We start from the raw sequence: 16,010 nt of genomic DNA on the forward strand, positions 1-16,010 counted from the left end.
AATTCAGTGCATTGGCTGCACATTTTTACAATTGGAGAATGTAAGAATTTCTTTAGGTCTATAACAATGATGAATAATAAGTATTTTTTTGTCAAAGCCACAGAGAAGCACTGGAGGGGGACTGAAGAGCCGCATAGCATATGGCTCCAGAGCCGCAGGTTGCCCACCTCTGATTTAGGGGGATTTAGTGGCATATAGCAGTGAGGATTGCAGATTGGAACCAAATATAATTTCTCTCAGAATTCCTGCAGGTTTTTACAGGGAGCCAAAGTATGTACAGAGGCCTCCTCCTCTCCAAAACAAACACACCAGGTGATTTAAACTGGAATAAAGTAGTTTCACGTTACAAATCTGTGTTTCTCTGACGCTGTTTGACTGCTAGCCCAGCGCCTGCCAATGTGTGTTTACCTTTTTCTCTAATACCCTAATGTGTCTTTTTTCTCTCTGCTAACTTAAGATACAAACGTTCAAGAGATTTTTACTAGGAGCTGAATTATCTGCAGAGGTCACCTTCCTCTCCAAAGCAAACAGACCCCGAGATTTTAACGGCGAAAAACATTGATTAAAGCAGTTTTTGCCAACACTGTCCAGCTTGTGTCAGAGGGGCTGCTCACTACAGTGGCCAATATGAAAATGTGAATGGCCCTGTCTAGAGCCAGTGTTTGGTTTGTCTGTAGAAACATGGTAGTGCAACATGGCGAGTACAGGGACCCACTCCCTCTGTAGATATAAACGTCTCATTCTAAGGTTACGAAAACACGATTCTTATTTTCAGATGATTATACACTAAAGAAAACATATAATATTCCATTTCTGCCAATATATCCTCCTAAATTCTACACACTGGACCTTTAATTCACAACTGATTGCTGGACACCATGGTTACACCTCATGTATTTTACAAACCGGAGGGCTATTTGACAAAAAAATGAGAACCAGCCTTCTATTCACAGCAATCATCTGAGACACAGGAAGCCTAACCCAGATAAACTGTGTGGAAAACAACAGATCCTCAAAAGCCTGGAGGCACTAATTATTTTTAAAACCATGTCTGAAGCCCTGTAAACAGTTGAAATCAGCAGTTTGATTTTCCTATCACTGCGCAGCTCTGAAAAGGCCTATTTGAGTTTGTCTGACGTTTGCTACACGTTTAAAATAAAGCACACACTGACCTGAGAGCTCCAGGAAGTCAGGTTTGTGACTGAAGATCAGGTAGTTGTTGGCGATAAAGTGGAGGAGCCAGACATACAGCTGCTCTGCGTTGTGGCACTGAGTTCAAACACAGACATTATGTCAAATCACAATGATTTTCTTGAGGATTCATGCTTTTAGACAGATAACCATGAACATCTGTTGCAGATGGAGCCCTCGTGAGTTAAAAGATTGAGCTTGCCCCAGAAAAAAACATTGCAATTGACAAACAGCTAGACAGCATTTGCATTTTGGTGGCTGAAAGAAATGTCACATCATAATGAAGCAGTAATCCGTTTACACACACAAGCCACAATCCATCTCTCTTACACACTCAAAGTTGCACTGACCTTTGCTCGGCGGAGTAGTCGGATCACGCTGATACCTGTTGATGACAGCTCTCTACTGGGCATGCTCTGAAGGTAAGCGCACACACACACTTCGCAGAGATGCTGCAGACGTTTCACCTGGTACATCTCAGCGCAGACCAGCACGGCCATGGCCTGCAGCACACTGGCTGGACACACAAACACACACAGCGCCGTCTCATACACTGTATATGCACAAAGTATTACACATGCATTGTTATAACATCATGTAGGTTACATTTTATTCTAGATTTCAACACGAGCTGGACACATTGTTAAACGTGTACGCCTCCAGAGGAAATCAAAGGCTTAAAAACGCTCCCTGAAGTAAAGAAAGTGTTTCTATCATTACCGGTCCAAAAATGAAATTGGAACAGAGCCACACCAGGATTGCCCCAGGAAGCTTTACACAACCACATAATAACAAAAGGACTGTGTGTGTCCTTTATAATAAGAAGTCAGTCAGAGCCACATCCAGCAGAATATTAAACTTAACGTTATTTGACAGTAAACTTCAGGCTGGGTTATTTGCACAGCACACAGGGTAGAGAAACAGGGTAACAAGCACAGTGACGTAGCTGACTGCTTGGCCCTCTCAGTGTGAAAAATAATATCAATGTTTTTGTTTTACGGCCCACAACTTTACAGTTTTTATTTACTCTCATCGCTCTCATCAACTGTGTTTCCAGCACCTGCAGACAGCTGTTTAGCAAAAAGCTCTAAAAACCCACCGTACACAACATTCCTAACCCCAAACAGCAGTTAGACACAGTTAGAGATTAGCTGGTCAACATTTCGCATCTAAAGACAGTGGTGCCTCCAAATGTTTCACAGGGGTGGACAGATGGGGCCACTGGACATCTAAGGATGGCACATCAAAACCAAAAGCCTTAACTGAATTTAAGGGATTTGAAAATGCTGTTGAAGTATAGGTTAAAGTCTAGTTGATAACCATAGCGAATTGCATACTGATACACTTTGGTTTCTTATTCTATATTTAATGTTGGTAATTATCTGTGCATAGACTAATACTGTTGCACTTAACATTCTGAGTTACTCAACAACCCTGTTCAATGTGTTATGAATCTGTGTATACATATGTAAGCTGATTTATTGTTCTTCAAATAGGCTGGTTGTCCCTTCCTTTAAAAAGACAAATACACTGTTTTAATTTGAAGGAGTACGCTGATTGTAAAGAGCAAAACATTTACCGGGACCAAGGCGTCTAAAGTTCAGGGGAGACTTGTTGGTACCCACAAAAGAAAAAAAGTGAGAGTTCAAGGGACCTCTTTAAAAAAATCGCCATGCCAGTTGCTCCGTTGCCAAAACTCTGGAGTGTTGATAAGTCTCTTTCCCCCAAAAGCTGTGCTGACATGGTTGGTACCAATGGAATAGGTTGCCTAGTTTCACAAGATGACACACAAGACCTTTGCACTAGCCAAAAAAATACACTTTAAGACAGTAATGCTGGCCTCCAATTATTTTTGCAGAGCAGGCAGTTGTCTAAAGAGCCTGATATTCATCTGAAGAGAAGGTGGAGATCAAAACGGAGCTTTACAAGAGTAAATATTAAATTTATATATGTCAGTTGGCCAGAAAGACAGCTCCCAATATTGTTCCATGTGTGCTTGATGTTAACACATGCCAGAATAATCATTTTCTAATAGAACTTTTCTTCAGTGTTTATAAGGACTTTTAAAGAAACAAGATGAATCAGACTCATATCTGTTCTCGCCAAGCCCTAAACCATAATACTGACTTGGGCCCAGTAATCAAATCACAAGGCTCACACGGATTCTGCACCCGACAACATCTCTTCCATTTTTCAGCAGATTAAGAAAAAAAAGAAGGTATGTTAAATGAATACTGAAAAAAACAACAAAAAAACAAAAACAAGGAAATCTGCTGATTCTGTTTGGGTTTAAAAATCACACTGGATACAACAAATAATAATTTCCCAGTGCTCTTCCCAAGCTGTCAAGTGACGTCTTACAGTTCAACTAATGTCGATCCTATTATGTAATGTCAAAATGTCAAATCAAATGACTCCTGATGTAACTTGATTCAGTCAAACACCACCCTCACCGTCCTTCATTCCCTCCTATAAACACTGATTCTGTGCATGCGTCTCTGACAGGCTGATGCCCTGTGAGCTGAGCAGCAGCCGCACACAGGGTTTGTTCTGTTCAGCTGCACAATCATCTAAACACAGAGATGAGCCTGTGAAAATGTATTTCACCATCATACAGTACGTACAGCATACAATATTTATCTGCGTGAACCACTCTGATCGCACTCCTCCTTTGATTTCACACCCTTAGTTTTTTGTCGCTTCTGGTGGAGTTACCTTGTTTTGACCTTGAGTGCTGAGCTCTTATATAACAGTGCAGCGGCTGCAGCCTCTGGAGCCGTTCCATGGCTTTAATTTCCTGTTCCCTTGACTCAACCTGAAGCTGTATCTCTAGAAACAGCCCCCCTCGTACCTAAGCTGGATCTTAAGTGTTGCTTGTTGAGGTTTTCATGATTTTTTCATCAAAACATCTCATGCCACAAAGTAAGGGGATTGTCAGCTCTCAGTAGCTGGATATTCAGGACGGATTATTCTGAGCCTTTATATTGTCTATTCAGCAGCTTTGTTATATAACAATACTAGAAGGGAAGATGACAGCCAGTGTTGTAATTAACTCTGTTACTGTTAAATGCCATTATCTATTAATTAAGGGATCTTACATATTGTTTGTGACTTGCCATGTCACCATGGATGTCATGAAAACACTTAGACACACATACACACACACACACACAATTGACAAGCTCCATTATGATTGCTAAAGCCCATCATTCAAAGCTGTATTAAGTAATCTCTCAGCACTAGGGGGCAGAAAACTCAAACATAATCACAGCAAGACACCGTCATGGCAGTAGTTTTGGCTAACCTGTTAGCAAATAGTTAGCAGACACAGAGCAACATAAACATTTCACTGGTAGGGTTGCCACCTTGGATTTGTGAAAAAAAGGGACACTCGACCAAATGTTTGAGGCGGAGGGCTCGGCCATTATTACCAGTTCAGACTGACCAATGAACATGAAATTCGGACATAGGAGACCAGATTTGCCATCATTCCATGTCCTTCTATGTGCCTGTATTTTATATTAATTTTTATATCAATGAAAAAAACAAATCCGTGTTACTAAATTCTTAAATTTTTACATGTATCTCACCATAGCAAGTTGGAAGAAGACATATTCTGCCATATATGAAGAGGGGAGACTCTCTGGAATCTGGCAATATAAGAACCATGATGGTGGGACATTCTGTCACTTCACAGCTGTCCAAAACATGTGGTTTTTGCCAGGCGGACATGATTGACAGGATTTTTTCATTATTGCAAGAAATTCCATTGACTCATTCACAAGTCAAAAATGTGTTTTATCTGAAAGAAACATGCAATATTTACATCTAAGATCATAGAAAAATAGTCAACCACGTGCAATGATGTCCTCCAAGATAATATTTGCCACTTTGTTTGCAGTTAAAAAGGGGGGGCACGTGTCCCCCTCAATGTATATGGTGACTACGGCCCTGTCATGTATGCATAATTAGGCTACAGTTGTCTGGGTGCGCAAAGGTGAAGTGGCTGGTCTTGTCATACAAAGTTTGATGGAGTGTCAACTGGACAATATGGAGATATTTGCATCTTGAAAGCCGGACTACAAATGTGGATAGACAGGGAGAAACACACACAAGCCTAAGATGTGGTAAGATACGATATTCCTCACTATATGAAGTGACTGATAACAAGATCTGTGTCATGGGTTGTAAAGAAATTCGTCAGGTTTTTATTTTGTAGACAATTGATCTGTATTTATAGCATGATGGGATGACAGTACAATGATGTGTGTGGTATCATAGGAAAGCTCTGGTCCTGCGCTTTCATGTGATATGCGTGGCATTTCTGCGCGAGCCTGCATTCGCGAGTAATCCATCCAAGAATAATGTGTGTGCAAAGCTGTATGAAAGCTTTGTCATACATCATTTTAGTGTAACTTTATCATTTTTTTCGCTGTGAAAACATTCGGAAAGCTACGATTTCGCTGTTTCACGTGATATGCGTGGCTTCTTGCTATGACGCACGGTCGCGGAGAAAATCCATAGAGAAGAACAGGTGTTAATTTGGACGCACTATGCGTCGTTCTGGATGGACTCCTTGGCCTGCTGCTGCTGCATTTTCCCCAAAAAACGGGACAAATTGTGTCCCGGGAGAGATTTTTTTTTTCCCGGACAGCTGATGAAAAAAGAGAACAATTCTGGGAAAAACGGGACGGGTGGCAACTCTATTCACTGGGAAGACAACATCCACTAGCATTTCAGGTAGTGTTTGGTTCACTCACTGTACCTCTGAAAAAAGTACCTGGGTCTCTTTCTAAATGGGTCTCTTTACCTTGACTCAAGCTCATTTGTCGCTTGAAAAGGTAGCACACAACCAGTGTGTGTAAGCCTGTGGACTGAGAACAGCAGACGGTTTTGAGTGAAGTGGCACTATTTGGTTTGTCTGACTGCAAACCAAAACAACGAGCTAAAAGAGGCTCACAACTGCTGTATTTTCAGTGGGATCAGCAGTATCAGCTGAGCTTTCACATTACAGGGAGTCACTTAGATTTAGAATAAATATAACTGATTCATGTAAGTTGAAGGTCTTGTAATTTCTGTACATATTAATCACTTTTTATTGCCAACGGGTGAACAGATCAGAACAAATTGGGACCTTTCACGACTTTCTCGGTTGCCTCTAACAGCCTGTGTAATGTACTCAGAATTAATGTAACATTATGCACACTCCCGAGGACCTTGCATCTCCCAACAGCTCTGCTACAGTACTAACAGTGTGCAAAAGTTGCTAACGTTTGCTTAGAATAGGAGTTTGTAACGTCAACACCAACATGTCAGCACCCACCACAACACAGATGCTGCATTTCCATGATGTACATGTTGTGGCAGCAGCTAAAAGATGCAGAAGATGGGCTTTGCACAGGCTGAATTTGAGCTGCTACAGCCATGGATTCAAAGTCCATCTCCAGGGTCAACAAACTTTCTGTTTTGTGTGTGTCTGTGTCCCCTCTCTAAATTTAGAGGTTTTATCGGTCCCTGAATGCAGCACAGAACTCTCCAAGAGTTCTTTTGTTTATCTCAGCAGCAGTTTATGGAGTTTGAGGTGCAGACAGGATAACTGATCAGTCAATCCAGTCAGAGCTGATCAGATCAGATCAATGGATAGGAGGAGCGGCTTCTGCAGAGGCGAGTGAATGCAAACATGTAGACCCAAAGCAACATGATGCTGGCAAATCAGTCTTGCATTTGTCACCTCTGTGTTTCGGCCGATACCCAGGTGCTCACACGTGCCTCCATGTGAGCACCAGGATGCTGACTACATTTTTCTTAATGTCCTCAGAGGAAGGTGTCACTGATAACAAGGATTTTCTTAAAGTTACATACAGAAACTTTAAGGTTATAGAAACACTTCAAAAAAATGTAATGTCATTGCCATCATCAGAGAGAATTATCAGCACTAATTACTTTGAGAACGCAGCACACAGTGTGACTGATGGTGACACAGGAAAACAACAACAACACATTTGGGGCCGTGAGTTGGCAGCATTAAAAGCAGATGAAGCAATGATGCCACGGGTTGATTTTATCATCACTAAATCTAATTTAATTTTAAGCTCAGTGCTGTTCTCCGCCAGCCTCCCGAGACTGACACTGGCAGCATGTCGCAGTCACACAGATGGTTGATGGGACTTGTCATCTGCGCTTTTGTTTTGTGCTGCGTTTAGTGAGCAAGGCCAAGAGGAAAACACCACTGCACCGCTCTCAAGTGTTTGGTTATGGTGCTTATTTCGGCGGTGCATTAAAATCACATCAAAGGTCCATTGTCCTTCTGTGACAGACTGTCATTTTGTTGGTTAGATCCATGGCATCTAAAGCAACTTCCAGTCACAAATCAACCGACCGTCTCTTTAGAGTTGTAACCCTTACTCAACAAAGCAAACTCTGTTTTTATTTACAGCAGCAGCCACAGAGAGTAGTTATAGACAAGTGAATGGGTTACACGCTGACTGAGGGTTTCCCACTGCAATCAATCTCAACACCATTCAAACTCAGCCACAGGGTTTAATTAGCCCACAAGATAAAGAGCAGGGCCATTTCCTTATTATATTTTGGCCCCCCATTGGAGATGTGTTTGCATTTTTACATGCCATTCAGGCACCTTCAATCTTACTGTAACACAGCAGTGGTCACAGTGGTGCACATGAATGCATGTCTGGGTTGTGTGCAGTAAACTCACCAGGACAGCAGGAGTCAGTGTAGAGGTACTCCAGGAAAGACAGGAAGGTATCTGAGGAGACACCGTGGATTGGCACAACTCGGCTCCGGGCCTCTGCATACTTCCCACTGAACATGGCCGCCATGACGTCACAGCGTGCCACCAGTACTGCTCGGTGGGCTGGCAATACACTCCCTTGAACACACACACACAGAGACATGCAAAATTTACACCTAGGTTCAGAATTTCAGAGTAGCGTCTATGAAAGTCCCAGAGAGATGTGAAATGAGATTATAAAGTGTTTATAATTAACATCTTACATCAACTATTACAGACACTCAACAACAATGGTGTATTAGAAAAATGTAGTCTGGTTTTGCTGCATACCACAGAAACTGCACTCCTTAGAGCCACAAATGACTTATTGATGGCTGCAGACTCCGGTGCATGTTCTGTGTTAATGTTGCTTGACCTCAGTGCAGCATTTGACACCGCTGACCTCTCCATTCTCATAGAGAGAATCAAAAGGTGGGCGGGTATTACTGGAACCCAACAGGAAACCTTTTCTCATCATTGGGGAATATTCCTCAAGAACTGCTCAGTTAAAACATGGAATACCACAAGGATCCGTTTTGGGGACCTGTTCAGTTCACCCTCTAATTGCTACCCCTGGGACAGATAATACGTCATCACAACATCTCTTTCCATAGCTATGATGACACACAGCTGTACCTGTCCTTTAAACCCTCTGACACCAGTAATTTAGCTTCTCTTCATACAGTAGTTTCCTACATGACATAAAAAGCAGGATGTCCCAAAACTTCTCAAAATTTAACTCCGAAAAACATCATTGGCCCTGAACATATCTCAAAACAAATTTAGCAACTCGTCAGCCCCCTCACTTCGAACATAAAACCAGGTGTTGTTTTTCTGGACAGTCATTTGACCCTGGAGCAACATGTAAAGAATGTAGTCCAGTCTTGTTTTTACCAGCTGAGGAATATCTCCAAATGTAGGTCACTTCGGTCCTTCAGTAACACACAGAAAATCATACATGCTCTTATATCATCCCACTTTGATTACTGTAATGCCCTGTTCACCTGCCTAAACAATTGAGCGATACACTAGCTCCAAATCATTCAAAATTCAGCAGCTTTTGACCAAAACTAAGTGATCCTCACACATCACACCTATTTTGGCTTCCAATCTCTTTTAGAATCCATTTTAAAGTTCTTTTAATCACATACAAGGCTCTCAATGATCTGGCAATGGAGTATATAACTGAGCTCCTCACACTGTACCACCCAAACAGGCCCCTCAGTTCTGCTAGTCTGGGTCTTCTAACTGTTCCAGAGTCCAGGTTAAAGACAAAGGGTGATCGAGCCTTTTCAGTTCTTGCTCCTCGGCTTTGGAACAGCCTCCGACTGAGCATCAGATCAGCTGACCCTGTTCACGTCTTTAAATCTCGTATTTCCTGACAGTTGATAGACTAACTGTGTGTATGGGAGTGTGTGTATGTATGCAGCCATGTGTATATGTATGCATACTTACAAGTATATATGTGCTTAAATGTAAATGTTGGTGTAGTCATATGTATATGCTTATGTTTTATTAGTATCACTTTTGTTTTGTATTTTCTGCACATTGGAAACACTTTGTACTTTCAGCTCAAAAAGTGCCCTATAAATAAAGTTATTATTATTATCTTGACTTGTAGTAACAGAGTGCATCTTTGATATCATCAATTAATATAGATCAAAGTAGCTCATAGGATGTTCCTTATCCCTTCTATAAAGATCATTATATCTCTCAACTGTGTGGATACAGGGGTTTGTATTAACCTTGCACTGATAACACTGTATGTTTATGTGTGTATGCGGGCGCAGGTGGGTGGGGGATGAAAAAGTGATAAAATGTATTATGTATAATGTGTCTCTTTTGTACCTTTCTTAATAAAAAATTAATGACAACAAAAAAGAACGTACCTTTGATCTAAAAATGTTCTGAGCCAATCACATACGTGAACAAATTCTGAATAATTTTCAAAGGCTTCTAATATCACCGACGTGTCTCTTTTGCTTTGTCGCAGACGTGTAGAGGGGAAACCTAATTAAATCTGGCTTGCTATGAGTGATGATGTGTCATAATGGGACATTTAAATTAACAGGAAAAAAACATGACATGTAAAGCCAGGGCACACGTGGTGACATAACCGCTGTCATTAAGTGCCGCTAACAGCCAGTGACAGCTCTCGCCACAGTCTGTCAGCGTGCTGGCGTAAAGAAAAACAAAACAGAAATGCACAAAATATTCTTGTAGGCATTTTCTCCGTGACCTCAAAGAGTTTGACTCACAGCTCAGAGGTGCAAGGACAAGAAAAGCTCATTGCGCTTTTTATGAGATAAATATTGATTTGGAGAGGCTTCGGGGCATTATTTCTGGATTTCACGGTTTGATCCTTTAATAGAGAATCGGCTAAATGCAGCTCATGGATGAGCTGCTGGTGAGATGAAACATGACAGGAACGGAAGGCAGCCCGTCCCTCCAACCAACCGCTTTATCTTATTTTGCTTTCCAAATGGACGTCCAGGCCCGGGACTGAGATCATGATTCAATCACGGCTAATTAAGTGTGACCTTCCTCTGCTGTGTGACGGTGCATGCATTTGTAAATGTGTGTATGTCAAAACAGATAAGCATGGACCCACCTTGCACCATGAAGATGACATCAGAGTAAAGGGGAGAATTGAAGAGGTTGACAAGAGTCTGGGGGCCGAGCTGAGCTGCCCGGGCACTCGGGGTGTCCCTGGGGCCCTGCACACACACATACAAACAGAAGAAGCCAAGAGAAGCAGACAGAGAGTTCACATCCCTTTGGTGGATGTCAGGTACTAGTTACCAGCACAATTGCCATTCTGTGCATCCATCTCACCTCCCCTGTGGAATACAAATGGCTTCTCTGCCAGTCTTGCTTAGCGCTACCCAAACATACTTGAACTGCAATGCCAAGAACGGCATGACAGCTCGGGCTAACACTGAAAACAGACTGGGAACCACACGCTCGTCCAAACTGCCTATTTATTAACACATTCCTGATGATTGTGGGCATTTAAAAGATGCAGAGTGCAATAGAGTGTGCTGCAGTGCACAGCAGGTGAAATCAGTCGTATGAAAACGGCTGCCAGTGTGTCTTGTGCACACGTGGTTGTGTTAAGTCCTCAAATGAGCGCCGTCAAAGCATCCTATTACCATTCCGTGACCTTTCTCAGTCAACTGAAGCACAAAGAACTTCATATTCTCGTGCTGCTCTGCTGCAGAGGGAGCGCTCAGCACACAGAGAGTCTTCAGTCGAGGCAGCAACAGAATCAAGCCTCTTTGATTTTGTAAATCAATGGCAAGCTTATGGAAAGCAAATTTCAGCCGGTCTCACAGAGTGAGACGACCCGGAGGTGTCTGCAGAGGACGAGATCAAATCACGACAGGACATTAGGGTGTCTCATCGTGTTAAAGTAGCCCGGCCCGTCTCTTGGTGTGTCATGTCGACTTAACGCCGCCTCAGGTAGAAGACCTAGTTCTATCCAGATGGGCTGGTGGGCCATGTGCGGTGGTGCCAAGGGCTTGTCAGGCACAGTCATATCTCCTGATCTCTCTCTGAATGTTAAAGTCTGCTGCCTATTACATGGAGCCACCTCATGTTTTCCGGATAGACACAATACATTGCAGATGTGACGCTGCAGTTTTTAACATGGTGTCTGATCTCGTGGCCGATGTCCAGTGTGGTCTCCTTACAGATTTTGTGTTGTGCTTCGGCTCCTTTGAGAGCATCTCTTGTTTATGTTGTGCCAAATCCCACAGTGTCTGAGGGCTGATACGGGCAGTAATTATGTAAATATGCTAATTATAGTCAGTTATTACTGTGCTGTTTCTAAACAAGGTCTTGCTAATTAAGGCGCTGTTAGTCTGCAACTACAAAAACATGTGTTTATACCTTCAAAGAGAAGATTTGACACACTGTAGATGTTTAACCTCCTTTTTGTTGGGGAGGGCTGTTATAGCATCCGCACCGTCCACAAGATATCCCAGTCTTAAACAAGATTATGTGAGAGGATTTTTTTTTTTTTCCAAACATTAAAGAGCTCACCCGGTCTCTGCCGATGAGGGATCGTATGCGCTCCATAAGCTGAGCCACAGCTAGTGAATTCTTCAGCTTCTCTTCCAGGGCCTCCTGAAGGTGCTCCCACTCCCACGCTCCTAAAAACATCCACAAACACACCGATTCTTTGGACCCACAATAGCACAGTTTACAGAAACACACAGCAGGCAAACTCTTTTCTAGTTGGCACCATGTTCCAAAACACCCACATCCCTTACTCTGAACACACGGGGCCTGTTTTTGACAAAGTTGGCTTGTTTTAAAAATCTGTTTGCTTATATAATCCATGGTGTTTAAAGGCGGGACAGCCAGTCCAGATTCCACAAATATCAGAAACAGTGATCCAAAGGCCTTTGCAAAATACACTTGTGGCCATAATACACCTGCCTTCAAGACAGTTGGTTACTAGTATTTATTTAATTGATTTAACACGGATTTAGGTCAGTTTATTTCTATAGATCATTCTTTTTCCAATAGCCTGCAGGCTTATAATGTTATTCTACACAAATCAAACATATCAAATGTATTTTAAACAAATATAGCATTGAGATATTTAAACCTTTTATCCATATTTACATAATTCAAATTCCAGGTATAGACATGTGTCATTAAATAGTTTGATTTATAAATGAAGAGTCTGGAATTTAGTTGTTTCTCATCAGATCACATTGCAAAATTTAGACCAGTTTTAGTGGCTGAAAAACACACTCGTGACCAGACATTGTGTATGTTAAATATGTTGGTAGGATGAGTGTGTTTGAGCATGAGTCTCTGTAATGCTGTATTTAAGCACAGCAGGGCTTTGAGCTAATTTAACAAATGTCAGCACACTAACATTTGTTAATTAGCTCTAAACACAAAGTAAAGGTGTTGGGAATATCATTAGTTTGCAGGTATTTGGTCATAAAGTAGTAAACAAACTAGAGGTAAAGTTAGAAGATCACCAAAGTCAGTAGGATTCATCCTCATGGATGCTACAAGCATTGTTTAAAATGATAGATACACAGTAAATAATCAGGGAAAATGTGATAAAAATAAAATCCCAAAACTTCTAAAACAAAACAGACAAAGTAAAACTTGTCAACCTGCATCTGCGCTGCATGTATTCACTTCAGTGGCACACTCTTTTACAAAGCCTGCACAGCCTTGCAGCTTGATTGGAGTGGCGCACGCCATCTCACTGGGACATAAACAGACTGTTGAGGGAAGAAGGGAGCTGGACTGGGCAGGATTTATCTCATCATTAGTTCATAATGATGGTATTTGGGCTGATAGAGGGATTACCTCAACACACGGCACCGGATAATAACACTGCATGGCACAGACACCTCAGAGGCAGGGTGAGAGATTAGCTCAGGAGCTGTGGTGCTGACATATGATGCAGCCAAACTCCAGAAAACAGGACTGGGTGCACTGGTAGATGTTTTCATACATGGGACTAAGGCATTAAGTGCAATACATATGCAAGTAGAACTCTACCACGGCTAAATGCCCTATCTCTCAGTGTTAACCTTAATGTAAGACACTGTTAAGCTACACCCTTCCACCAAGTTGCATGACAATCAGGCCAGTAGTTTTTCTATAACCCTGCTGACAAAAAGACCAACAGACAAACTAGGGCTTCGAAGCTTGGATCATTGCCATGGTAATGAAATCCAAATGAGTATTCGAATGCTTTGTTTGAATATACTATTACCCCAAAAATCCCACATAGCTCATAAATTAAAAAAATAGCAATCCTACAAAATTCATTATGCATCAACATTAATTATTAGTTATTCTCAGACGAGGACACTTTAGGCTAGCGATCGGCCTAGATCTTACAGATACGCCAGTAAGATGTCTAAAAAGTCAAGCATCTGTAATAATTTCAAAATTGACAAAGATAACCCCCAAAAGGTTGTGTACCAGATACGCATAAGAAAACTGGCATATTACAAATCGACAGCCAGCTTGGCAAATCACCTGAAAACTCCAAGTAACAGCTTAGTCTTATGGCTATTTGACTAATGTTTCTGCAACCTGCATGCAAACAAAGTGACAAATTGTAGAGTTATTTTAGGTGCAACGACTGGAAACAGATGTCCTCCCACCGAAGCTTCAACTAATTGTGAGTATTTCTCAACGACGCTTCGATGCCCCCAAACTGGTATTCAGTACAGCCCTAAAAGAAACTGAACCAAAAACATATCCTCATATTTAAGGTAAAAGCAAAAGCTTGAAAATGCTTAAATCATTTCTACATAATCTCATAAATAAGTTCTGGAGTTGGTGTACTTCTTCTCATCCACCTACACAGACACACAAATGCTGAGATAGGATGCAAGTTGTACAGATTAGCACAAATTTCCTGGAGGCTTTCCTTAACCTCTTCCATACCTGCTACATTCCTGACTCTACCTAAACCTAAACCAGACTATCAGAGACAAAAAGCAGTGCAGCCTACCAAAGGACAACAGCAGGGAAAGCATAATACAACAATTTTTCCCCAGTGAGACATGTCATCTCAAAACCAACTGGTCTGTAGTCTAAAATCTGACCCCAAATAAGGCAACAATGATCACAAACACACACCATTCACCCGTGTTGTACATGTGCTAAACATGCACACACACACACACAAAAGCAACCAAGTGACAAACTCAATAATTCAGCAGCACACTACACAAGGAGACACAGTCTCACAGTGTTAACATCACACAAGCAATGTCATGGCCTCTGCGACTGTCCGCACACACTCCAGTGACAAAAACCCCAAGCGTGGATTGGGATAATACCACAAGTGTGATGCTGTGCGTTTTAAAGAGACATGATATTGTTATGGAAATTAGGCCTGCTAAGCCAATATAATGAGCAACAAATGACAAATGGGTTGAATTGAATTGCGTAAGATATTCATCCCATCTCTAGGAATGCAAAGTACAGCTTGTTGCGGATTTACTGCAAATGAACATCAGGCATTGGCTCACTGTGCTTTCAATGTTTCTGTGGGCAAAGGAGGCACACACTCACATCTGATCAGCCAACTCAAGACAATAATCGAGAAATACACACACTGTATGTGAGGTCAGCTGCTTTAAACGTACAATCAGACCCACAATTTTGAAGGTTAACGGGAGTCATTTTACACGCAAGACTCAACACCGTCTCCCTGAAGTGTTTTATGGAAACGTGACATTCGTATTCTGCTCTGCACATGAACACATTTCCCTCTTTCTGCTCTTCTCTCCGAGCCACACACACACATTAGCAGCATGCTCTAGTGCCCAGCTCTCCCATCACCCAAACACTCTCCACCAGTTCCTTATCCCCCTCTCCCACCCTCACGTCATGCCACCTCTGTTTTTTCACACTAGTCACAATTTCCCACTTCTTACTTTCTCATATTCCTCCATTCTTACTCAAAAAAACAAAAAACAAAATCCACCCAAGGACATGTATTAGCGTGCATGAAGATACACACTGTACCCTCCGTCTTTCAACCACTGGCTTTCTTATTCTTATTCACACAGTCACTTACAGAGACTCAGTCTAACCCTATAATTTTCTTCCCTTCACCAGCGCACATACACACTGAGCTCATGTGTTCGTGTGTCTGCCCCTGGTGTATATGTGCGTCAGACCATCAGCGCTGCTCACCACATACATGTTAAGAGGCGAGCTATGAATCAGATGTTCACACAGCTTTTTGCCATAAGGGCTCCTGCATGACATGCAGGCTGCGATGAGGCGCTGGCGTGCACAGGCGCTGCCATCTAACATGCAGCAAGCACAGCACTGCAGACTGTGAGCCTCAGACTCTGAAGATTTTCATTACGGCACTGATGTTGCAGAGAATATCAGGTGGCTGTTCAGCTAGGGTTCATACACGGGCTGGAGAGCATTTGGGACACGAGTGCCACAATATGCACAATGTTTTGGTTGCATGTTTTATGCCTGCGTGTGCTTCTTAGGTGAAGTTAAATATAAGACA

At 42.0% G+C, this 16,010-nt stretch overlaps 1 protein-coding gene across 3 annotated transcripts in view; it reads right to left on the reverse strand.

The window, feature by feature from the left end:
• Positions 1-16,010, reverse strand: part of rhobtb3 (Rho related BTB domain containing 3) — a 34,759-nt gene that overhangs the window by 3,364 nt on the left and 15,385 nt on the right. For 2 of the 3 annotated variants that reach the window (XM_078166812.1, XM_033626530.2), the window contains exons 8-12: positions 12,026-12,135; positions 10,593-10,698; positions 7,907-8,080; positions 1,542-1,708; positions 1,173-1,269 (exon numbers count right to left, since the gene is read on the reverse strand). In XM_078166812.1, the coding sequence (XP_078022938.1) occupies positions 1,173-1,269; positions 1,542-1,708; positions 7,907-8,080; positions 10,593-10,698; positions 12,026-12,135 (654 nt within the window). Of the gene's footprint in view, positions 1-1,172; positions 1,270-1,541; positions 1,709-7,906; positions 8,081-10,592; positions 10,699-12,025; positions 12,136-16,010 lie in introns of those variants that run through there. The other variant, XR_013490908.1, reaches the window with a different exon arrangement.

Source organism: Epinephelus lanceolatus, chromosome 1 (assembly GCF_041903045.1).
Source record: "Epinephelus lanceolatus isolate andai-2023 chromosome 1, ASM4190304v1, whole genome shotgun sequence".
Taxonomy (NCBI): domain Eukaryota; kingdom Metazoa; phylum Chordata; class Actinopteri; order Perciformes; family Serranidae; genus Epinephelus; species Epinephelus lanceolatus.